General features: G+C 39.2%; 1 protein-coding gene across 1 annotated transcript in view; it reads right to left on the bottom strand.

Moving 5' to 3' along the window:
• LOC140136865 (gem-associated protein 4-like) overlaps positions 1-19,734 on the bottom strand; it is a 32,100-nt gene extending 12,366 nt beyond the window's left edge. Inside the window, exons 1-10 of the mRNA XM_072158468.1 lie at positions 18,939-19,734; positions 13,773-14,072; positions 12,607-13,065; positions 11,494-11,590; positions 10,474-10,555; positions 9,965-10,153; positions 6,827-6,934; positions 3,392-3,547; positions 1,880-2,064; positions 1,037-1,239 (exon numbers count right to left, since the gene is read on the bottom strand). Of these exons, the coding sequence (XP_072014569.1) occupies positions 1,037-1,239; positions 1,880-2,064; positions 3,392-3,547; positions 6,827-6,934; positions 9,965-10,153; positions 10,474-10,555; positions 11,494-11,590; positions 12,607-13,065; positions 13,773-14,072; positions 18,939-19,182 (2,023 nt within the window). The 5' untranslated portion in view covers positions 19,183-19,734. The remainder of the gene's footprint in view (positions 1-1,036; positions 1,240-1,879; positions 2,065-3,391; positions 3,548-6,826; positions 6,935-9,964; positions 10,154-10,473; positions 10,556-11,493; positions 11,591-12,606; positions 13,066-13,772; positions 14,073-18,938) is intronic.
• Positions 19,735-25,546: the final 5,812 nt, after the last annotated feature.

Genomic DNA, 25,546 nt, shown 5'->3' with positions numbered 1-25,546 from the left:
TAGATCGGCAGGTAGTGCTCAGGGGGTTAACATGCGTCTGAACTGCGAGTCTGCGAGTCTTGAAGTTATGATATCCGTTTTGTAATGTTGCCTTTATAATGATCTGATTGTTAGAACTAAAGTAGTAAATAATCCCGTTAAAATCCACGCACCCCTTATGGAAGACATGACCCCTTATGGAAGACATGACCCCAAATTTAAAATGTAAACCACCCAATTGGGTGGAAAAGCACTTGACTTAAAAACTTCTGATGCCTAATCAGAAATTACTGGTCGATCAACAAATGGTCACAAACCCATTGATATTAAAAAACCTTTAGAATTTGGCTAAATTGAAAGGTAAAGGAGTCAAAATACTACTGCAACCTGACTCTTGCAAAGTAGCCCAATTTTAGGCAAGTAGCAGCACAGTTTTCTGAGTAGCGGCAAATGATCACCAAGTAGCCCAATTGTGCACCTAAGGCGCAGCCCTGGCATCACTGCTCTGGAACGGTCTGCTCTTTTATGTTCAACCTACGCATTCAGATTCAGATTCATTTATTTGGTTTCATCTCAAATATAGAAATTCACAAATATACATAATAATAATAATGATAATAATAATAATTGTAATATTGAAGTGATTCCAAGGCATTGGTTATTCTCAACAACACATCAACCACTCGCTCTATACAATCTGGTGTGAGACAAAGAGTTGCTATCCCACAATGCAAAGCTTTTATGTCTTTTATGTTCAACCTATGCACTCACCTTTCTCATGAGATGATTCCAAGGCATTGATTATTCTCAACAACACATCAACCACTCGCTCTATACAATCTGGTGTGAGACAAAGAGTTGCTATCCCACAATGCAAAGCTTTTATGTCTTTTATGTTCAACCTATGCACTCACCTTTCTCATGAGATGATTCCAAGGCATTGGTTATTCTCAACAACACATCAACCACTCGTTCTATACAATCTGGTGTGAGACAAAGAGTTGCTATCCCACAATGCAAAGCTTTTATGTCTTTTATGTTCAACCTATGTACTCACCTTTCTCATGAGATAATTCCAAGGCATTGGTTATTCTCAACAACACATCACCCACTAGCTCTTTACAGTCTGATGTGAGACAAGAGTTGCTATCCCACAATGCAAAGCTTTGGTCAAGGATATCACAGAGGCAGAGGATTATGGGGAATTGAGACATTCCTGGGATCCATTCAGTGTTCAGTGGTGACGTTTGTACTTCAAATCTGTGAAAATGGAATAAAGGCTGTTATTTATATTGAGCTTTCCAACATGATCTAAATAAATAAATTTTGAATTTATATAGCAAATTTTCCAGAGGATTCAAAGCGCTGTAATTTCGCTGCAACTGGTGAATCATCAGAATCAGATTGCATCAACTAGGCCGGTTGCAGCCGAACCTGGGGCAAACCTATCCGCACTTAGATTATAACATGCACCAATTATCTGTGCAGCTCCCCCAAATTCCATTGGGTGAAGGAAGTGTCTGACAACCAAACAACTAATCGACAATTTTGAAAGCTGGAGGAAACCGGAGATCCTGGAGAAAACATGCAAGAGCGAGCATGGATTGGAATATACAGTCTTTGGGCATGGTCAGGGCTTGAACCTGGGAACTCAGTTGTGCAAGGTGAGGAAATAACCGCTGCGCCAACTCGCAATGATTTCACAATTCCAGTCCCATGGAGATATGCACAAAACTCACCATGTTTTCTTCACAGGAGCAACACAGGAGCTATGGTAGTTGAAATCAGCCCTTGCCTGATCTCTCGGACAAGGACAAATTGAAATATGGTTAACTAGAACTTGATTCATCTATTCTCTATTCATTTACCCAAAAATCTGAAAACAAGTTTTATAGCTTACCTGGTTAAACTTGTGTTAATGAGTTTGACACACACTCCCAACCTGGAATATTGTGTTTGGTTGTCATGACTACTAGCATCCGTTATACCACGATGAAGATATGGCATGATGCAAGTTTCTACCAACAGCGAATGAGACATCAACGGTTGATCCTGGTATGGGCAACTTGAAGAAAGTCTGTATGGCTGAGGAACAAAAAATACACATGTGAGAGCATGAAATGTTAAAATTTTAAATGTTTAAACATACTGCAGTTTTAACATACCACATTTAAAAATGTTCATGTTAAATATCTACTACAGATATATTTTTCTCAAACGAAACAGAAAAATACAATCTGTTGAAATCACTATCAGTTGATCGCTGCGGAGGAGTCATTTTTTTGTTTTCTTTTTCGGAATAGCTTAATAGCTAAGGATAAGTCATTATTTATTTATTTATTTATTTTTATTTATTTATTCTTTCTTTATTGAGGGTAATACTGCTTCAGTGACAAGCACTGCTTTTCAAGCAGGCCCTCATTGTATACATGTTATAGCAACAAAATATATTACGATACACAATATTTACCAAAATAGCATACATAATATACTAGTATTACAAATAAGTATAATGGTATCATCAAACACAAGAAAATTATAAATACCATGATTCAAAATACAGAAATACAATAATTATATTTATAAAAAAAATAAGCAAGCAAATGAACAAAATGTAGATAAAGACAGGCCTAAATTTCTTTAATTTTTGACTGAAATTGGCCTAAAGTCATATTTTCCATCTGGCGCTCTTACTGTCGGTGGCAAAGAATTCCATGCATAGGCTGCCCTGCCGTGGAAAGGACGTTGACATGAATTTGATTTAAATTTTGGAACAATCAATGTATTAGAAGTATGATTTCTAGTTATATGATTATGGTTATCATGAACAAAATCAAATTGAGAAGATAAGTATGATGGATATTCGTTCTTTAAACATTTGAAAACAGTCATTAATAGAGTATTATGCCATCTTTGATCAAGTGGGTTTTTTATTGAACTGTGTTTTTTATATGAAACAAATTGGCAAAAAGGAAGAAAACAAAAATAGAGATATAAAAGAAGTCAGCACCAGGGGAGGGGGGGTACTTGCACATATTGGCATGATTCATGTGCTTGTCAATAGACCCCAACTTTTCAGCAAATATGCCACCCAATGACCCCTTTTTTTAGAAATTTACACCAAATCTGCAACAACAAAATTTGCACCCTTTGTGCACATTTTGAACAATTTTCACAGAAAGTTGTTTTGCATGGTCAATGACACCCAATTTTTAGAGTTTTCACAGAAAATGCCCCTATTTTCTTGGAGCCGCCACCGAATGACCCACTTTTATTGACAAATATTGCCACCGATAGACCCCTAGTGTTGTACTCTGATAGGCACAGGTACATCACTCTCATAGGGGGTCAGCAGTACTGTATTATTCACTGCTTGATTCTTGTCAATCAAGTCACCATAGTTGATACTTACCTGGAGTATCTCTGCAACCAGATCAGTAAGATTGGTCTCCTCATTAGAAGACATATCATTGCAAGAGTCTATGACATCTCTCAGAATCTGAACCAGCAATGGCTTGCTATCACCAGGTACCTTAAATCTGCCAAGTGATGACAACATCTGGAGAACCTGCACATCATAAATGGAATACCGTAAAAACTCGATAGCTAGCATATGTGCTTACTATCGAGCGCTTTTGAAAACATGAAATTGTACCATAGTCCGACGCTTTACCAACTGAGCTAATGGGATTGAGACACAAATTTGGGGGTTTACTTGTTCGTATATAACTGTGTATTGATGATTTGCTTAAAACCTTTTACGCTTTTGTGGATGGGGCTCTTCATGTTTGCATGTTTTAAAAGCGCTCAATAGTAAGCACATATGCTAACTATCAAGTTTTACGGTATATGCAGCATTTGGGTTATGGTAATGCTATGGGTGCATATGATGGTGTAGAAAAGTTGCTGAAAAATATCAATATTAAAAAAGCCAATGGTCCAGATGGAATACCATCTCAAATTTTAAGAGACCTAAGTGAAGAACTGGCACCGGTCGTAACCAAATTATTTGCACAATCCTTAAATTCAGGTGAACTTCCAACTGATTGGCTCACGGCCAACATCACTGCTATATTCAAAAAGGGTAGAAAGAGTGATCCAGCTAATTACAGGCCAGTGTCACTGACATCTGTATCGTGTAAGTTATTAGAGCATGTAATATACAAACATATAATGAACCACCTTGAAAAATATGAATTTTTATCTTCTTTTCAGCATGGATTCCGATCCAATCACTCATGTGATTCACAACTTCTAATTACAGTGGAAGACCTCGCCAGAAATCTCGACCATGGCTTACAGACTGACGTTCTTATTCTAGACTTCCAGAAAGCCTTCAACAAGGTGCCTCATCAACGATTAATACAAAAATTGCATTTCTATGGTGTCCGTGGTAAGATTTTGGACTGGATAACGCAGTGGTTAACATCAAGGACACATCGTGTTGTTGTTGATGGGGAAATATCCAAACCTGTCCATGTAAAATCGGGCGTTCCTCAAGGGACAGTCTTAGGACCCCTTTATGTTCCTCGTTTATATCAATGATATCTCCGATAATGTTAGCACCCAAACAAACATCAGACTATTTGCAGATGACTGTGTACTCTATCGAGTCATAAAATCAAACATCGACACAGAACATCTGCAAAAAGATCTTAAGTCTCTTACTGACTGGACTGCCGATTGGCAAATGTCTTTCAACACGGCTAAATGCAACATTCTCCGCGTCACCACAAAAAGGAACCCAATCATTCATGACTACAAAATGGAAAATGACTTTCTGGACAGCGTCAGACATCATCCATACCTTGGTATTGAATTAACCCACAACCTCAAATGGTCTGAACATATTAACAACACAACTCTGAAAGCTAACAAAGCCCTCTGGTTCATGTGTCGCAACTTATTTAGATGCCCACCATCAATTAAACAGCAGATGTACTTTGCACTAGTAAGACCAATTCTCGAGTACGCGAGTGTAGTTTGGGATCCTCACACTGCAGCGGATATTAATAAAATAGAGATGGTGCAAAGAAGAGCAGCACGGTTTGTAAATAATAACTACAATAGAGCAGAGGGCACAGTTACCAACTTGTTAGATCAGTTAAACTGGACATCACTCCAACAACGAAGGGAAACATCACGTTTAATCACCATGTTCAAAATTCAAACTCAAAACTTTGCCGTCCCCATACCGGATTATATACAAACACCAAGGGCATCACATACTCGCCAATATCATCCTCTTAAATTCCGTGTCATGGCTCCCAAAACAAACGTATATAAGTTCAGCTTCTTCCAGCGCACCATACTGGACTGGAATTCATTACCCTCATCATTACTCGATTGTAACAAACTGGAATCATTTACATCTGGTCTTAAAAACAAAAGTATTGAAGTAGTGGAGTTCTTTTTGTAAGTTTAAGTAGCTTTAAGTGTAATTTTATTATTTGTCAGTTTTTGATCCCTGTCTGATGACCGGCGTCAGTATTGTTTTCTGAGTCAGATATTGCCTTTTGGCAACTTTACTGAGTATCCTGGTAGATGTATAGATGTAGACATTTTTGAGATGTTTTGCTGTGTGGAGTATGTGTTTCAAATTCACAGTAGCATGTTGGAAAATAATACATTGACAGTATTTTTGTTTTAATGTCAAGCATATCTAGGCATTTACAGCTGAAGCAGACAAAACTTTGGCCAGGCACAAGTGAACTTGTGAAGGGGTCAGTCGTACATGTAGATAGCAGGTTGGGGGATTTTTACAGGACAGGCAAGTGTAGCCAACAATCAGGCATCACCCTGATCGGAACCGATTGTAGCGAGTTCTTTTATCATGGGTCATCTGTCCTGCTTTTCTAGATGAGCCATGGGGAAAGTGGATTTGATATTTTTGTTGGTCCTGAAGAGATTTTTAAAAACCCAGAACCTCTCGCACCAAAGGCAAAGACTTTATCTAGTATGCCGTGCTGCTTCCAAGTGTGCCATGCTGCTAAACACATGCCCACTACCCCCACCCCCCTCACACAAACACACACACACACCCGGCATCATACATATTTCTGAAGATCTAAACAATGACAAATAAATGTGCCATTATACTTATCCCTACAAAATTGGTAATACCGAAATAAAGTCCTTGGAAGACCACTGGAAATGACATTCTGGCGTACCGTAGATGGAGTATAAGATGTTCCATTTCTGACCTGTTAAAACAGAGGACCTGATTTTAGGTCTTCGCATCACTCAAGGTCCTTGTTATATCAGTGTGTTGTTGGATGGAGTCCTCTGAACTAATGATGGGCAAACACACACAAGAACCACATGGCATAGAGAACGGTCAGGTGTAGTATTTGAATTTCATTTGGCTAGAACCCTCAAATATTCACATTTGAATAACACCTGCCTGAGAGCCATTTTATTTAAAGATTCATATCTACTGCCATTCTATTTAAAAGAGAAACTAAACTACTCTACCAGTCCACAATCCTAGGAGTATGTCAAAAGCATTCAAAATGGACTGTCGAGTTGATGACTTTAATGCTCTGTGTGCTAGCCATAGGCTTCAACATAAAAAGTCCAAGTTTTGAGATATTTTCTCAAAATATCAAGAGCTCTCTTAAGAACCACTGAACCAATACTAGGCTTGTTTGTACTCATTTTAATATACTGTTCATGCTCTTCCAAATATGGTCATGAAAATTTAGTATTCTGAATTTTTTTGAATTTTTAAAGAAAATTTGAAACTTGTCGTCTGCAGCCGACACCCACGTGGAGAAGGTTATATTGAAAATTCTGCCAAGGATCCTGTTTATGAACATGTCAAGAAATAGCAACTTTTCTTTCTTACCTTGAGAACCGATTGCAAAGCTGCTGAATTTGCTACAGCTCTGTTGACAGCTGTGTAGAGTGTATCAGATGGGCTTTGTAGTGCTACCATGGCAACTCTACCAATGGCCTGAAAGAAATGATGCAGAGCAAAATAACTTCTCTCAAAAATTTTGCACAATATATGAATAAACATCTCAAAAGTAACTAACCCCCTTAAACAATGGCCATTATTCAAAAAGGGGCTATTGTATTACAAATCTGTAAAATGCGTTGGAAGCAGAATTTATTTCTGCGCATTTTGACACCTCATTTGATATGATAGCCCAGAAAACAATAAAACACAGGTCAATTTAATGTAGCGAGGTCCAGATTTGAAAGTTGCACTTACATACAAATTTTTACAATACAAAAACACTCAAATATCATTACACAGATTTCCTTCCATTACACTGAATACAAAATCAATACAATTTACTGCAACTTTCAAATCTTAGGTTACATTGATTTAAATGTACGCTGTGACGTCAATATTTGGTCAATTGCTGCAAATGAGGTGACAAAATGTGCAGAAATAAATTCCGCTTCCAACGCATTTTACAGATTTGTAATACAGCCACCCGTTTTTGAATAATGGTCATTATTTCAGGGGGGTTAGTTACTTTTTTTGGAGATGTTTACATTAGATAAGGGGCTGTGTATAAGTTATGTATGAATTGCCATCAAATCATAGATTACGATTCAGAAATTCTTGCCCAAACTACAATTTTGATTGCATGCCTGGAAACATTTGCATTCATGGTGTGATGTTAGGGATAGTCAATTACAACATAATGGAGTTGAACAAGGAAAATACATTATTACGCTGATATCATATAGTCTGGTCCAAACCACACAGGTAAGATCAGATCTGAATAGGCAATTCCATTTAAAATCTACACTACCCCTGTGGAAGATTTTGGAAATATCTTCCACAGCAACCCTTGCCGGTTGCATAGTATGCGTAAGTTCATGACTGAATGTGTGATGATAACATTACACATGCTAAGCAAACTAACATAAGCCTTGCCTTTAAAAATCCTTCACTAACAAATAGAGTACTTTCATAATTATGCTTGCTTAGTGCTTCCCCTTATGCTGGTTTCATACTTTCCTGCCGCTTGCCGCTCTGAAGATGAATATACTTCACTGTGCAGTTACACCAAAAACGCTAGCGGTGACCAGCGGCAAGCCGATATATCGGTCACTCCACCACTTTGAGGTAGCAACACTGCTGGGATTTGAATTCAAATCAACTTGGAGCGGTGCCACTTTGACGTATGAGAACAAAATACGAGCGGAGCTGAGTGACAAGAGTGGCTTTCAGAGTCAAGCCACTGCCACTCAGCGGTGGGCCGCTCTGCTTGCAGACAAGTGCAAGCGGCATGATGAAGTGTTACACCGCTCAGTGGCAAGCGGCAGAAAGTACGAAACCAACATTACCTCATCCAATCCTTCCTTTGTTGCAATGTTAACCAATCTATTGAATGCAGATGTCATCTCCTGATCCCCTTACCTCATCCAACCCTTCCTTTGTTCCAATGTTAACCAATCTATTGAATGCAGATGTCATCTCCTGATCCCCTTACCTCATCCAACCCTTCCTTTGTTCCAATGTTAACCAATCTATTGAATGCAGATGTCATCTCCTGATCCCCTTACCTCATCCAACCCTTCCTTTGTTCCAATGTTAACCAATCTATTGAATGCAGATGTCATCTCCTGATCCCCTTACCTCATCCAACCCTTCCTTTGTTCCAATGTTAACCAATCTATTGAATGCAGATGTCATCTCCTGATCCCCTTACCTCATCCAACCCTTCCTTTGTTCCAATGTTAACCAATCTATTGAATGCAGATGTCATCTCCTGATCCCCTTACCTCATCCAACCCTTCCTTTGTTGCAATGTTAACCAATCTATTGAATGCAGATGTCATCTCCTGATCCCCTTACCTCATCCAACCCTTCCTTTGTTGCAATGTTAACCAATCTATTGAATGCAGATGTCATCTCCTGATCCACTTACCTCATCCAACCCTTCCTTTGTTGCCATGTTAACCAATCTATTGAATGCAGATGTCATCTCCTGATCCCCTTACCTCATCCAACCCTTCCTTTGTTGCGATGTTAACCAATCTATTGAATGCAGGTGTCATCTCCTGATCCCCTTACCTCATCCAACCCTTCCTTTGTTGCAATGTTAACCAATCTATTGAATGCAGATGTCATCTCCTGATCCCCTCACCTCATCCAACCCTTCCTTTGTTGCAATGTTAACCAATCTATTGAATGCAGATGTCATCTCCTGATCCCCTTACCTCATCCAACCCTTCCTTTGTTCCAATGTTAACCAATCTATTGAATGCAGATGTCATCTCCTGATCCCTTACCTCATCCAACCCTTCCTTTGTTGCAATGTTAACCAATCTATTGAATGCAGATGTCATCTCCTGATCCCCTTACCTCATCCAACCCTTCCTTTGTTCCAATGTTAACCAATCTATTGAATGCAGATGTCATCTCCTGATCCCCTCACCTCATCCAACCCTTCCTTTGTTGCAATGTTAACCAATCTATTGAATGCAGATGTCATCTCCTGATCCCCTTACCTCATCCAACCCTTCCTTTGTTGCAATGTTAACCAATCTAATGAATGCAGATGTCATCTCCTGATCCCCTTACCTCATCCAACCCTTCCTTTGTTCCAATGTTAACCAATATCTTGAATGCAGATGTCATCTCCTAATCCCCTTACCTCATCCAACCCTTCCTTTGTTGCAATGTTAACCAATCTATTGAATGCAGATGTCATCTCCTGATCCCCTTACCTCATCCAACCCTTCCTTTGTTCCAATGTTAACCAATCTATTGAATGCAGATGTCATCTCCTAATCCCCTTACCTCATCCAACCCTTCCTTTGTTGCAATGTTAACCAATCTATTGAATGCAGATGTCATCTCCTGATCCCCTTACCTCATCCAACCCTTCCTTTGTTGCAATGTTAACCAATCTATTGAATGCAGATGTCATCTCCTAATCCCCTTACCTCATCCAACCCTTCCTTTGTTCCAATGTTAACCAATCTATTGAATGCAGATGTCATCTCCTGAACCCCTTACCTCATCCAACCCTTCCTTTGTTGCAATGTTAACCAATCTATTGAATGCAGATGTCATCTCCTGATGGAAATTGTTTGTTTGCTCCAAATAGGTACTGAACAGAGTGTGGCCTGTCGGATGGCTCCAGATGTCTTCACACATCTGGTTCTGTAGCAATGGAGGCAGTGAAGCAAAGCTGCAGAGGAAGACCTAAGATGCAATATAACGAAAGAAACAAAGGCAATTTTTGCCACCCATCAGTATACCAATTTTTCACAAAAACACCCAAATTAGGGCATTTTTATGGGCACTTTTGTCTAAATGCACCCAATTGGGTGCATTTGTCTCTGCTGAAAGTCCACCCATCAATATACCAAAATCACTGAAAAGGTAACCTTAAAACCGTGGCACATATACCTTCAACCAGGGAGAACCCACCTCCTGGATATTATAATCTATTTCAATTTGGGCTTAAAATATTCAATCTTGAATAAGATTTCAAAAAGCTTGTCTGCAACTCCTATACCAACCTTAAGAAGTCTATTGAGTGTATCAGTCCCACTTTGTTTGTCCTTCATTATTATGGCCGCATCATATAAGAGCTTGCACACTCTGAAAAATTATAGCATCAAATGTTAAAAAAGAATAATTATTTTATTTATGTAATCTGAGTACCTATTGAAGATTTTCTAACTTACAATGGAGGCTTATGATATTTTGCGAACCGAAACGAAACTAAATGACATTACTGCAACCATATAGAATCTTTACACAATTCAAGTGCAAGTGCAGTGAGCCTGTTTCGCATTTTATCACATAGAATCTTTTAACAATTCAACTGGCATCCTAGTAGATTCTTTGCTGCCCAAACAATCTAATCAAGTGGTTAGTAAGTTGCTTAATTGCTATGAAGTGCAGTGAGCCCGTATTGCATTTTATCACTTTTCTTAAAGTGATCAAATGCGAAATGGGCTCACTGCAATTGCATTTGGATTGTGTAAAGATTCTATATCATGGCTGCAGTAATGTCATTTCGTTTCTTGTCACAAAATATCATAAGCCATATACCTGGAAATTTCTAGAAATTTCTAGAAATTTTATCAATTTCATACCATAATTGAAATTATTTTTAGCTTCCGAAATGTAACAAAAGACCACCATTAAAAGCTTGGGTGTGGATTTGAGTCCAAAATTAAACAGTATTGGGTATAATATGCGAGTCCTTCGACACCACAAAAGAGTCACAGATTCAGAAATATATGTCTTTTATTCATATTCATATTCATTCATATATTCATATTCTAAACAACACCAGTTACACATGACAAAATCACCCTTCTCCAAGTAGGTGTTTCCCTGGTGTGCATACCACTGTTTGGCCACCCTGTCACTAAGTGCCCTCAATGGAAAGTTAATATAACGGACTAACGTTAACATGTGTACTAATAGCACTATATATGGCAATCAATAAAATGTGCTACTACTATATTTAGTAGTTAATGATTTAGAGAATTTTGGGAAATTACTTACAATAAAGTACCCAATTTTACCTTTGATCACAAAGAGCTGAAGAATTCTCCTCAAGACCAACAATCCATTCTTCTTCACCCCAATGGTGTTGCTGAGTTAACATTTGTACCAATGATTCTAAAAATATAGGTACAATATCAAGCAAAATTAACAAAACATGGCAGAAAAAAATGCATTAAAATATATATCAACAATAAATGTTTACTCATAGTCAGACAAAGTATGAAGACAACAAGCAGATGATTCCCATTCATATTCAAACTTGAGCAATGAGTCCCTGTACGCTTGTTTCTCAGCTACTCTGTACTCAAACATGAGTAATGAGTATCTGTTCTTTCTTTCTCATATACTCGGTACTCATAAACATGAAAAACCTAGTAGATTAGTAACAGATCTCAAGCAATACAAGTTAGTCTCTCATCCTGAGTAGATTTGGGTGGAGTGGCGGTGCCAGGAAGTTTTTTAAGGGGGTCCAGGGGGTTAAATTGGGGGTAAAAATCAATAAATGTTCCTGAAAAAGAAATAGGGCAATATTGGTCCAAAATAGTGTATTTTGTTTGTCCTGACAGGAGGGGGCAAAGAACACTTTTTAGGGGAAATTTCCCCCTTGTCCCCATGGCACCAGCACTGTTTGAGTCTAGCTTGTCGGTGTCAACATTGGCTAAACCTATGCTAAGGAGATGCTGCTTCTCTGAAATTTTAAAGTCAAGAAATAAACACTGAATATGCCTGTCAAGAGACTACATTACATATCGTCAGCCTGATACGCTAATTGCCTGAGTCATTTTTTGTAATTTTGAGAACAAAGAACAAAATGTGGTTCAAGCATGCATCAGTTACGTAATCACCCTAATTATTTCAGATTATTCCCTTTCATTTGTATCATTATCATTTGTTCTTGTCCAAAGATTGGTGAATAAATATGTTTAAATGCATACTTGAACCATCTTTTGTAATTTGTTCTCAAAATTACAAAAAATAACTTGGGCAATTAGCATAGCAGGCTGACAATATATATCTTGTATGTACAGCAATTAGGTTTCCAATCAGTGGGTCATTTGAGGTTGCAACATCAGAAGTTGGGGTCACAAGACTAACCAGAAATAAAACAACTATTTATCATAATTACATACCTTCATATTCATGTAGTCTCTCATTGACTCTCATTACTAATTCGTTCAAGCATTTCTTGTCCTCCCTTGTCCTGTCCGCCCTTGTCCTGTCTTCCCTTGTCCTGTCCTCCTTTGTCCTGTCCTCCCTTATCCTGTCTTCCCTTGTCCTGACCAATGAGGTCTCACTATATGCATTATCTACTTCAATAGAATCATCTTCCAACTTTTTACAAAGTCCACGTACAAAACTATTCAGTTTTCTCAAATCAACTTTTGACTTAGTTACAATGTTCTTGTGTTCTGGCTTCTGTAACCAGGCTGGTAACATATCCAAACTTTGGTTTAAACTTTGCAAAACATATGTGTGGTCTTCATTACTTTGTGGATTTGACATTTGACTCACACAGACTTTGATTTTGCTAAATGTGTGATAAAGTTTGATACCAAGGTTGGTTGGTTGGTGGGTAGCTTCTGCTGCATCTGTGTATGAAAGGAAAACATATGAAATCAAACAGAATGTGAATGTATATTATTATTATTATATTATTATGTTAACTGTTTTGAACATTAGCCATGATTCATTAAGTGCAATATTTATTTTCTTATCAACAGCAGTCGCTGTGTTTTCCCTTATATTGAATGATACTGTATTTTTAAATGTTTTAATTATCATTATTTTTTAATATTGTAAACCAATTGTAATTTGGCCTGAGGGCTATGAGTTGTATGTGATTAGATATACTATACTGCTTAAAACCTAGAAGCGCAAACCAAATCTGTGGCATCGGGGGTCGATGCTTTGCATCACGCATACTGCGTGTTAAAAAACGTGGCGCATAAAGAGAGTGGTGCCTTTGGCAAATACAAATCGCGCAGCAGTTGGCGCGCCAAAGAAGCATTTACACACGCACTGCACTGAAATAATTATTCTCATACCTCCAGTTTCCGAGGTCTATTTACTTTGTACTTCTGAGTTGACGGACTACAATACTATACTATTCAGCATCCTACAGTGGGTTCACTGGAATATTCCACTTGAAAACAACATTACCCTTGACGATTTTGTTGTAATTCCAATCATTTCATATCCAACGCTTCCATCGAAAATGTGTGGATGATTTTGGAATTGCCAAATCGGGTATAGTGCGACTGCAAAGGGTCTTTGCAAATTACTGTAGTCTACATACCTTTCACACCACTAGGTTCATGTATATCAACAATCCCATTGAGAATGTCTCTCCATGTTTCATGCCATAAATGCCAACATACCACCTTCACAATACTCAGCATATGATTGCCCATGCAAGAACAAAACATCAGGGGTTCCTGACTCAAACACAGCCAGCTTTGAAGCTGGATATTATCGATCTCATCGGTCATTTGAAGGATACGTCTGGGGTTACTGAGTAATCTCTCGTCCGTCGGTGTTACATCTAGCAGTCTCCGACAATACAGTGCTTCGCTGCTGAATTCTATTCTGCCAGGATCTAAATGCCAAAATCAAAAGAATGTTAATTGTACTACTGTACCAATTTTGTGGCCAATTTTGGGTCGGTCGGTGGAGGGCAAGCAAACAATTTTTTTGGCCTTATGAAACTCACAACTTAATAATTTTGGATGGTGATTTTCCCAAATGTGATCTAATCACTGCTTTACCTGGCTGCCCCAAAGCAGGTGTAATCAGCAGGTATTGGGAGATCTGTGTGGAATATTGCAGCCTGATCAACTTGTATCCCTGCAGATTGAAGGAGCTTGTGGTCACTTGCAAGGGTGAAAATAAGAAATGATGAACCAGTGGCTCCTTTTTAAACAAAATGGCCCCTGGTTCACTTCATTCAACATGGAACCAGGGGCCACTTCTAATCAACAAGGGACCAATATTTGTTAAGTTCATCATGCATTAATGGCTATGGAATTGAATTTTTGGGTAGTGACCAGGGGCCAGTTTCTGAAGAAAAGTGTCCCCTGGTCAGCTTAAATTTAGATGGGACCAGGGGCCATTTCAGGGTTTCTGGGGGCTAAACCGCTCCTGTCTCCCACTTATTTTCACCCTTGGTCACTTGCCCCATAGCAGACTGAGGAAAAGGAGGAGGAGGAGGGAGGAGGAGGAAGGAGAAGGAGGGATGAGGAGGGAGGAAAAGGGAAGAGGAGAGAAGAGGGAAAAGGAGGGAGGAGGAGGAGGAGAGAGAAGGGAAGAGGAGGGAGGGGAGGGAAGAGGAGGGAGGAGGGAGAAGGATGGAAGAGGAGGGAGGAGGCAGACTTGTAGTACTGGGACCCGTCATGAGTACGGGTACGGGTACGGGTCCCAACCATGAGTACGGGTACGGGTACGAGTCCCAGACCATGGGTACGGGTCCCAGGCCATGGGTACAGGTACGGGTACGGGTACCAAGCCATGAGTACTGGTATGGTATGCTGGGTCGAACCCAAAATAGGGTGCTAGCAATGGTGCGGGTCCGGCGCCATGGTAATGGTACGGAAATTGGGTACAGGTCCCAGTATGGGTACGGGTCATGGGTACGGGTACTTGTATGGTCCTATTATGGGTATGGGTCAACAAAGCTATTGTTATTGGTGTAAACATTAATTTATTAGCAATACCTTGCTGTAAATACACTCTTTGATGTCATTTATGCCACAACAAATGAATAAAACTACATTCCGCAGCAAAACAATTACAGAAATTTATTACATCATAATCATACAACATACATATTAAGTTGCTATGTATGCGTTGAGTTGCTGAGACATTTTTATTTGCTAAGAAGTACTCTCATTTACAGAAAGTTGCAGAACTGGCTTTTAGGAATTAATCAAGTACAAAAAGAGATGTAATATTGATGGTCTTAGTGAATCTAGCTTAAAGGTGGCATATTTTGGGATGCAAATGAAAAGAACTATGTCTTTGTATGGACACACACACTGCGCAATACTAATTTCAACATACATTTAGCAGTGATATAGCATTCAAGTTATTATTTATCTCAAAACATCAATTGGATCTCAAATTTGATCCAAAATTGGTAGACTTTTAATTAATTGTCAGCCTTTCATGCACATACCGTACACACATCCATGGCACATACCAGATTATCCAATTAGCTTAATATAATCATTATCATTAATTATGTACATCAGGATAATTATATCCAAGATTTATTAATACTTTGCCTATCAGCTCCTATAAATCATAAATTTCTCAGTGTTTACAGGTAAAGGAACTCTCTATTCATGTGACTCAGATGCCCGCTCAGATGCACTATTCCAACACAGAATCTGTGATCCCAAGTATACATGGCGGAAAGTGTTCACAGCTCACACCAGTCACATTATCATGTAGTTCTTCATGTGTGCACTTGTTCATGTAGGGGAGTGTATTTGGATGGGGAATATTGAAATGACGAATAAAAGCTATGAACACGATAACTTGAAATTCACCACAAAAAGCAATTTCTTGAAATGTTTTTCCAGTTTGCTGCTTTTTTTCTGTATCAGTCAGAGTGTGAATGCGACATGTAATTTTTATGTATATGGGTGGCATAAAGTGTACACATCTAGTCCTGCCAGCAAGACTTCAGTCTTTATCATAAACATAATGACATCTAGACTACGGACCTAGACTAGGTACGACGAGTTACAGTTACTGGAACTAGTGCACATCAGGTTGGAGGCTGTCATAATGTAGGTATCTACACTGTATGTAGCATACACATTTTGTGTAGCCAGGGCCATAATTACCTTTTTCATTGCCCTGGCCTGGGCCAGGCTAAAATTTAGGGCACTGGCTATCTGGCTTAATGAGTTACTCCCCACCCAACCCCATCCCATCCCATGTACATGTAACCTAGATTTGTTTTGATTATGATCATACATGTAGGACTCACAGTGCAGTGGGATTCATGAGTGGGAAGTGAGAGTGGATCTAGCTCTGACTTTCACTTTCCTGCATGCATTTAGCCATGTACTGTATGGTACCCGTACCCATGGGTACAGGTATGGGTCCCGGGACATGAGTACGGGTACGGGTCCTAGTCCATGAGTACGGGTACGGGTCCGAAGCCAAAATCAGGTGTGAGTACGGGTACGGATACGGTACGGAGCCATGGGTGCAGATGGAAATTGGGACTCGAGTGCGGGTAATGGGTACGACACGGGTACGGGTACTACAAGTCTGGGAGGAGGGAAGAGGAGGAGGAAGAGGGAAGAGGAGGAGCAGGAAGAGGAGCTGAGGAGGAGGAGGAAGCTGCGGGTGCCACTAAGAACAACAAATGAAAAACACTAAAACAGGTATAATGTGTTTTCTTTATGTACCAGGTCTGTCTGAGAAGCTACATTTATACAATGTAGGCTATTTCTTCTAAAATGACGCTTGATTTATTGATAATCTAGTCAAAAAAGCAGGAAAAAGGTAAATGTACAATGTAAGGGGAAATGCGGGACAACTGTTACAGGTGTACACTAATTCTTCTGTGTCTTCTCTTTTGTGTGATGTCAGCCCTACTTCAAGAGAGCATGCCATAGGGGAAGGCAACTGACAGAAGGATGTTTGACAACACCTGTGGAAAAATAACAAAAAATCCAACTAGAAAGGAAGACATAACTAGGCTAAGAATACACAATTTTGGAGGCCAAAATACGCACCTCGGTTTTCCAAAAAACACAAAAATACACACTTTTGCTTTTTTAATTTCTATCCTACAGATTTGGAGAATCCCTGTTGCACTAATAATGTTTCTGAATGCTCGTCTTGAAGAAACCAGTTTACCTATGCCGAGAATGGTCGCGTCCATTAAAATTTTAAGGTCATGAACTAGGAGGTCAATCGGGTCATTGTCATGCGGTCATCGATCGGCGTGTTTGGCAACGGTTGCGGCCCATTCGCATGGCAGATTCCTCCTAGTTTTTTCGTTAGCCAATGAGAGAAAGCCTTTTTTGGAGAGATTGGCTTTGTCTTTTTCAAATATCACAACGCATTCAGCTCTCATCCGACTAGGATCGGAAATTTAATTTTCCCACCCGCCACTCCCATAAGCGGTTGAGGAAAAATATGAATTGGTTGTAAAGCCAAAAATATCAATAAAAATTTTTCTTTAAATGATATATTGTGTTTATGGAGTAAAAGAAAAATTGCAGCATGAAGAAAACATTCATGCTTTCATAAAATCAATTGTTTTCGATACAAATGTTGCCAATCAATTGAGTAATTACAAATATTATTTAGAAATGCATAAGTCGTAGGCATCTCTCCTACAAGAACGCTTTTGAATATCTCGCAAGTTCCAACCAAGGAAATGCAGAAAAGGAATGAGCATATACAATGTTTGATATATATGATATGCATACTATTGCGTTAGAGGGTGATGGCGGATCATTTTCAACATTCCATATAAAAAATTACTCAAATTATAGCCTTATAAGGCGCCCTTGCTTGTTAAGTATAGTAATTAATCAATAATGATTATCTTTTTAAATATATAGGTTATTTTCCTACAGAGCTACAAGGATGCTCGGGAACATCTCGCGGGCTCCAGCAAAGGAAAAGAACAAATCTTGAATTTAAATATGCTTCTAAGGCTTCAGCGTTTTGCTTTTAAAGGTCCTTGCTTGTAAGCAGTTTCCCTTACAATATGTAGCGTAACTCACCCTATCAGCTTTTGCTCAACATTTTTTGCTTGTAAGCAGCTTCCCTTACAATATATAGCGTAATTCACCCTATTCAAATCATATTATGTGCCCCTTTTAGGTACCTCATCTGAAGGCTATTGGCCTCATGCAGCATCACACAGTTCCGTTGCTTTTATTTACCGGGTATTCCATATATTTCTATTTTCCCAATTTTGCATCTTTTTGTATGCTTAACGCTTGCTGAAGCCTTAGCCATTTTGCTTTTTATATACGATAAATTGTTGTTGTCTTTAATATTATATACATGTAAAGGATTTTTGCAATTGGCAAAATAAATACCTGATCCTAACGGAGGGCTGATGTGTGGCAAAATGTGATATTTTTCCCGTCTCTCCTTTCTCGGTCTTTGGGTAAAAGCCATGTGCTGAAAACATTCATGGTTGATTTTAAACAAATTTGGGGAAAAAATCACCAAAAAAGGGGCAGATTTGTAGCTTGAGTTCACTCTAAAAATGTAATTTGTTTTGTACACATTTCTATATGCTTTTCAGATTCTGAAATGACCAGAAGTTACATATTTGCCCCTTTTGGATACAAAATTGTCATATTTTGGTCATTTTTATCCAATTTTTTTAATCAACCACAAATGATTGCAGCACTTTGCGCTAGGTCAAGGGACTCTCCAAATCCAAGAACTGAGAAAAAAAGACAAAATAATGTGAGTTTACCTTCCCCTGATATCCAGTTAGTTGCTGCACAGGCTGCATAGAGTCTACTTCTTTCTAATCTCAATCCTTCAACTTCCTCATCATTGATCTGCTTTGTATTAATATCCACAACTTCCCCTAATTCCAACAACAGATCTAACAGCTGGTTCAGGAGGTGTAATTTCTCTTCTTGCTTGCAACTTAGTATGTCATTCTCAGTAACTATGATGCACAGTTCCTGTAGTAAATTACAGCTGCCTTCCATTGTATCTGTAAATTAAGGATAGCAAAACAAACTTTATGCTGGTTTCATACTTTCTGCTGCTTGCCGCCGAGCGGCGTGATGCTTCATCATGCTGCTTGCACTTGTCTGCAAGCGGAGCAGCACACCTCTGAGTGGCAGTGACATGACTCTGAAAGCCATTCTTGTAACTCAGCACTGCTACAAAATCTTATTTTGTTCTCATCTGTCAGAGTGGCACCGCTCCGAGTTGATTTGAATTATTCAACTTCCAGCGGTGCTGCTGCCGCGGCAAAGCTGTGGAGTGATCAATATATCGCAAGCGGCAGGAAAGTATGAAACCAACATTAGGCTAAGCACCTCGAGGAAAATGCAATTGCGGTATTTACAGCCGCAATCGCATTTTTTTTTTGGTGCAATTGCGTTTCTTCATTTCAACCCAATTTGCTGCAGATCTTCATACCGATCTACCGATTTGTGTAAGTACCAAATTGTGTAAGTAACTATTGGGTGTAAATTCAAAGCTAAAGTTCTCGTGTAAGTTTGTTCCCAAACACATTTTTCCAAGATCATGAAGATTAGTATTTAGATTGTCATGATCAATGAATGAATGAATGATGATTGTTGGCAGGGCTGTCAACTCTCACGCATTGGCCGTGAGTCTCACGCATTGGGTCACTTTCTCACGGTCTCACTCCAAGGTAGTATAATCTCACGCCTAGGTAGTAAACCTCACGCAAAAAGCTGGAAAATGAGTAAAATCTCACGCATCATCCAAATAATTTGTTGTCCCCCCCCCTCCCTGCTTTTCATATTCTCGAGGGCCGTGGCTCAAATAATCACAGGTCAAAATGAACATTGTTGTCGGAAAATCCCGGTATGCCTCTGTCTCACGCCAAGCAATTCCAAAAAGTTGACAGCCCTGTTGTTGGTCATGATGATGTAGACACAGACTTTAAGGTACATATTTCGAGGTGCATAACAAACACCAAATTGGTGTCATAACAAACACCAAATTGGTGTCGATGACCTGACATGCATGCATTCTTTTGTCGAGAGTTCACATGGTCTTTCAATTTGTGCCGAGTGTCCTTGGCAGACTTGACTATGCTTCAGTGGTCATGAAAGGATTCAATAGATAACCTCTGCCCCACTAATCCCCAGCTATTGTCTGAAATTGCACCTCGGAAGATATATTATAACAACTCAGTCCCTCAAATGATAGTCATATAACGACCAAAAGATAAATGACTGACTATCATTGAGGACTGAGTTCCGCAGTCTAATGTAGTCACGATTATCGCACTTTCAGTTTCCCACGCGTTTGAACGGGAATTGGATTGCGTACTTTTTCGATGTCTAGTGAGCAAATTTTTTCAATATTTTGAGAAAATGATGTCAAATTTTCTATTCTGTATTGTTTGGTAATAATGTCTTTTGCCAATAGTATGTTTAAAGTTGTAATTTTGTGTTTTTGATCGCAAAGATCGGATATTTTCGCTTCGATTCAATTCTGAACCCTTCATAAGGGTGCCGATTTCGCAGAACTTTGACGATAATTTTGCCTTTTTGGGCATTAAAATGCTTTCGATCCTTAATTTTGTTTCAACCGAGTCTTAAATTAGCAAGCACAATACGGTTGGTACCACTTTTATATACATTGATGAAATTTTAAAGATTTTTTTTCAAGTTTCTAACCGGCGCAAATCGTTAGTGTGTATTTCCCATTGACATCCAAAATGGCGTAAGCCAGTCCTCAATATACATAGGTACGGCGTATATAGGACTGGCAAGCGAGTCTAGTCTAGTGATGTTGGTAAGCTTAAATGTGCCTACATCAGGCTTGTTAATAATCATGATAATACATTAATACTACAATCTGCTTGCATTGAAATGTGAGAATATGGTATCAATAGCCCATTGCACTAAATAGAAACGAGTAAAACAAAATTAACAAATGTAATTTCATGTGAATTCAGGAAATACTGTGTGACTTTCCAATTTCCAAATTCGATATTCGGTTTTACTCACAGCACGTATGCCATTAATTTGGACTACGCGCTGTTAATTTCAAAAACCAGGTGGCGCTATTTTGGACCTTATTTTGGACCATGGTTAGACCCCTGGTTAAGACCTAGAAAAACCAAGGGCCTGGGAAAACCGTCAGAAACCCGGGCAGAAACCCCAACCCCAGGGTGAAAACCCCGGGGGTGAACCTGTGAACCCCTGCTGAAAACATCAGAAAGAAGGGAAAAAACAGGCAAATAAAAATATAAACATCCTCAAATCATGCATGTTATGGTCAAATTCAGGGCTGGTCAACTACGTGAGCAGGGCCCTGTACTTGAGAAAAACATGAAAAGTCATTTTTACTCTTTTATTTATTTATTTATTTATTTATTTATTCTTTCTTTAACTTCAATATTATTACCATTGTATGAAACATCATACATTTAGGCCCTACTAAACGGCTACTAAACAGTTGTAAGCCTATTCTTTTAATTTGAGTATCGCTTATAATATACAAATGTATGATGAAGAGCTGATTCAGGCAAAAAATATCTCAGTCAAAATAGTAATAGTAAACTTATAGGATGTATCTGTATCTGTCACGTTCTGTCTCCTAGTTTTGTCTCCAGCCTTTATCAGGTAACATCATATCACCAACCAATGAGACAAATAGGCCTACATGTAATGTAGGCCCTATGCCCGGGGAGGCACTCCAACTTTGGAGGTGACGCGTATGTAGGGCTGTTAAGACCCCCTTTTTCAGCATCGCTGTCACCCCAAGAACCCATATTTTTTTGCGAACACATGCTCTGTCACCCAAAGACCCCATATTTTTGCATTTGATCTGTCACCCAAAGACCCTTACAAGTTCAATTTGAACAGCAACTTTCATTTTTCACTGATTTCGTTACTTATTTTGAAAAAACAATGAAATTTGAAGACATTTAGAACTAGAAATTCGATTTTTGAGGTTTTTGTGGCGTTGTTTCGGCTCTCACCCAAAGATTCCATTAAAAAAAAGGTCATGTTCTCACCCAATGACCCCATATTACATTTTGCTCTCACCGAATGCCAAAAATCATGCTCTCACCCAATGACCCCATATTTTTTACATTTTGCTCTCACCGAATGCCCATTAGTGCGAAGCGAAAGTGCCAGCCCTACACCTATATCCATTTCATATTGAAGTGCGGCCCTATGTCTTTTATGCCGGGGCTTTTATAAAAGGCGACCAGCATTTCGTAAAATGCTCACCCTGAGATTTGAGATTAATTTGTATACCGCGCGCCCCGTTTCTTTTCTTTTCTCAGGTCCCCCTTTTCCTTTTCCGCCCTGTTTTCTGTTTTTCAGCTTTTTTCTTTTCGCCCCCTTTAGTATTTTTCCTTTTATCCGCCCTCAATTTTTCTCCCCTTTCCTTTCTCCAATTCCCTTTTTTTTTGCGCCCCTCTGCGTTTGCCGCCCTAGGCGACCGCCTTACCTGGCCTAATGGTCGTAACGGCCCTGTCGGGGGCACACACGAAAAAAAATACAGTTGCATTATACATAGATGTCTTCTAGCTTCCAAATAGCCTTTATTGGGACGATGTGCGCGTGTAGCGCGCAAAAAATTGTGTATTTTACACTTTTTTGCCCATTATCAGGATGGAAATGGCTCTATTTTCACAATATGCGCGCGTAGCGAGAAAAATTTTTGTATTTTACACTATTTTGGGCCGTGATCGGGCTGAATTTTGATAGAAAAGGGGCTCTTTGTCCTTTTTCTTTGCTTTGCCCTCCTGATTTTCTCTCAGTTTTTATCAGAGGGGCACTTTTTCTTCCATTTTTTGTCAGGGGGGAACTCTGGCCCCCTGCCCCCCCCCCGCTAGCTGGCTACGCTACTCCCCCCATGAAGTCCCGGTGGGGGGGGGGGACATGAGCTATTAGTATATAGCTATAATAAGCAGGCCTCTCGTCACGCTTGCGCGAGGGCCTAAGGGGGTGTGCCCCTCGGTCGTTGGAAAATTTTACAAAATTGGCGCCAGCCCGGGGCGCCAGATGAAGGCATTTGGGACACTTTTTACACAGTTTCACTATTTCAAGTGAAAATTGTCCGGGAAAGTTCATAATAAACCAGCCTTATTCACTGACCAATCACAAAAGCCGTAAATGCCTTTAGAACTATCAGGGAAAAACCATAAAACTTGACCTCTAGATCACTGCCACCACCCCCACCCCCACCCCACCCCATCACTGCTAGGGGGTAGTGGAATCAAATTGTAGGGCACTCCTCCCCACGTCATACATAAATTCGCCCAGTTCCAAATATGAAATTTTTTAAAAAAAGGACTTAAGTTCGGCAGAGCCGCAGGGCCGGATTTACCATTGGGCCAGATGGGCCCGGGCCCACGGCCCCCAAAATTTGGGGGCCCCCAATTTGGCCATGTGCATGTTTCTTTTTAGCCCGAAAACACGATGTTTTGGATCAAAATATGCTAAAATCGCGCACTGGCCCCTCACATAGCAAAAATCGACTCATTTTAGGCAAAATTTGTCTGGAAATGAAATTTTTTCACGCGCTTCGCGCGCAAAAGCCCTGATAGAGTCGATCTTATAGTAGGTCCCCTATTTGTAAACCAAAACTTGGCCACTTGAGTGCACATACCTTCCTCAAGGTTAGTTTGGGGCCTCCGAATTATGGCCTGGCCCAGGGCCCCCAAATAGGTAAATCCGGCCCTGGGCAGAGGTGGGCCCCGGTGGTGCACTACCAAAAATAGGTGACGGGGACCGGATGTGCATATCGGTCCGTGCAATGGGGAGCCTGCCATTTTCTTGTAGGCTCATAGCCCTCCGGGGTATAGACGTTGGGTTACCCCCCACTGTTTATTCAAGATTTTTCGCATAGAACCCCCAAGATGATTTTAGAAAATAGAAGACTAGATTACCATAAAAACGATACAGTAATCTTTATCGAGGTTCTATGTAAAAATTACATAGATTTTCATAATTTTTTGAGCGTTCATTTTCACTCAATTCAACAAATATTTTGACGTATAAAATTGAAATAAAATTCTCCGCCTCCTCAACAACACCAATTAACTGTACCACAATTGTGTATCACGAATCGTTATACATGTTGTGCAGTTAATATTCATATATAGGCCTATAGGATGGTTCAGTTTTTACACAAAAAATATTTCAGCGAAAACCCGCCCACTCGGCTATTTCAAAAAAAATAATCAGACTTCTTTAGAATAGGCCTGTGCAATAATCAGCATTAAAATGATCAAGTTGTTTTCAAAAACGCTTGGCCCGAGTCACAAATGCCACTGTGATTGTATAGGGTACGTTTTTCGTTAGAGGTGAAAGGCCACACAGGGGTAAAAAAAATAAAAATGCTTCGATCATGTTGAATATATCATGCATATTACTCGTCTGATGACAAGGATTTAAAAAATGTATAGTTTGTGCTATCTACGACCTATCGTTATTGAGTTACCCTACAAAAACCTCACTTAGGCTAAATAGGCCCTATGTCACATGATCGATAACGCAAAATAACGAAACATTTTAATAAAACCTAAGAAAAGACAAGAATATTGTAAAAAAAACACAAAAATACACAACATTCTCTAAAATAACGGAAAATATCAGTAGATATTCTAAGGTAACACTGAATTTCAGGAGATATTCTAAAATAATTTGTTTTTTTAAGGATACTTTGCGTTATGTATAGGGCCTCTAAATGACACATTTTTGGTTGTAGCCCAGCAAGCACCAACCGTTTTAAAAACGCTTTGGGTTTTTGGTTATGGTTAATAGTAAAACATTTTAATAACATTTTGTCGGGTTATAAAGGTCAGGAAAACGTGCGTTTTGCATGAAAGCACGCTACAAAATGTTTTAAAAAGGTTATTCAAAAAATGTAATTATAAAATATCTTTGGTTTGGCAAAATACTTTAGCGAATATATGTGCCAAATATTTTGTCAACAAAATAACATATTAGGCCTTTGTTAGAATATTTGCAATAAAAATGTTTTTGAATGTTATATGTTTTATACCATACCCTTTAAATATAACTTAACATTTAAACGTTTTCTGGCAACCTTTTCTTTGCGAATGATGTCCAAAACGTTTTGTGTTTGCTGGAGTACATAGATTCAACTTGGCGTTTTGGGCAATGGTAGTAAGTTGTTTGTGTAGCTGAATGGAATAAAAATTCCTTTAAAAAGGAATAGAACTAGGGCGAGCAAAAATGAGGAACTGTCAAGATAAAGGTGTGTGATCATATTGATAATACGTGTTACTTCGATTTTCATTTGTCATCATTAGGAGATAGAGGAGTGAATGATTTTGATTGAAATAGGAAGGTTGGTGTTGGGAGAAGCTTGAATGTATTA

This window comes from Amphiura filiformis, chromosome 17 (assembly GCF_039555335.1).
Source record: "Amphiura filiformis chromosome 17, Afil_fr2py, whole genome shotgun sequence".
Classification (NCBI taxonomy): Eukaryota; Metazoa; Echinodermata; class Ophiuroidea; order Amphilepidida; family Amphiuridae; genus Amphiura; species Amphiura filiformis.
Note: the sequence above shows the minus strand (reverse complement) of the source record. Positions and strands in the feature narration are given on the sequence as shown.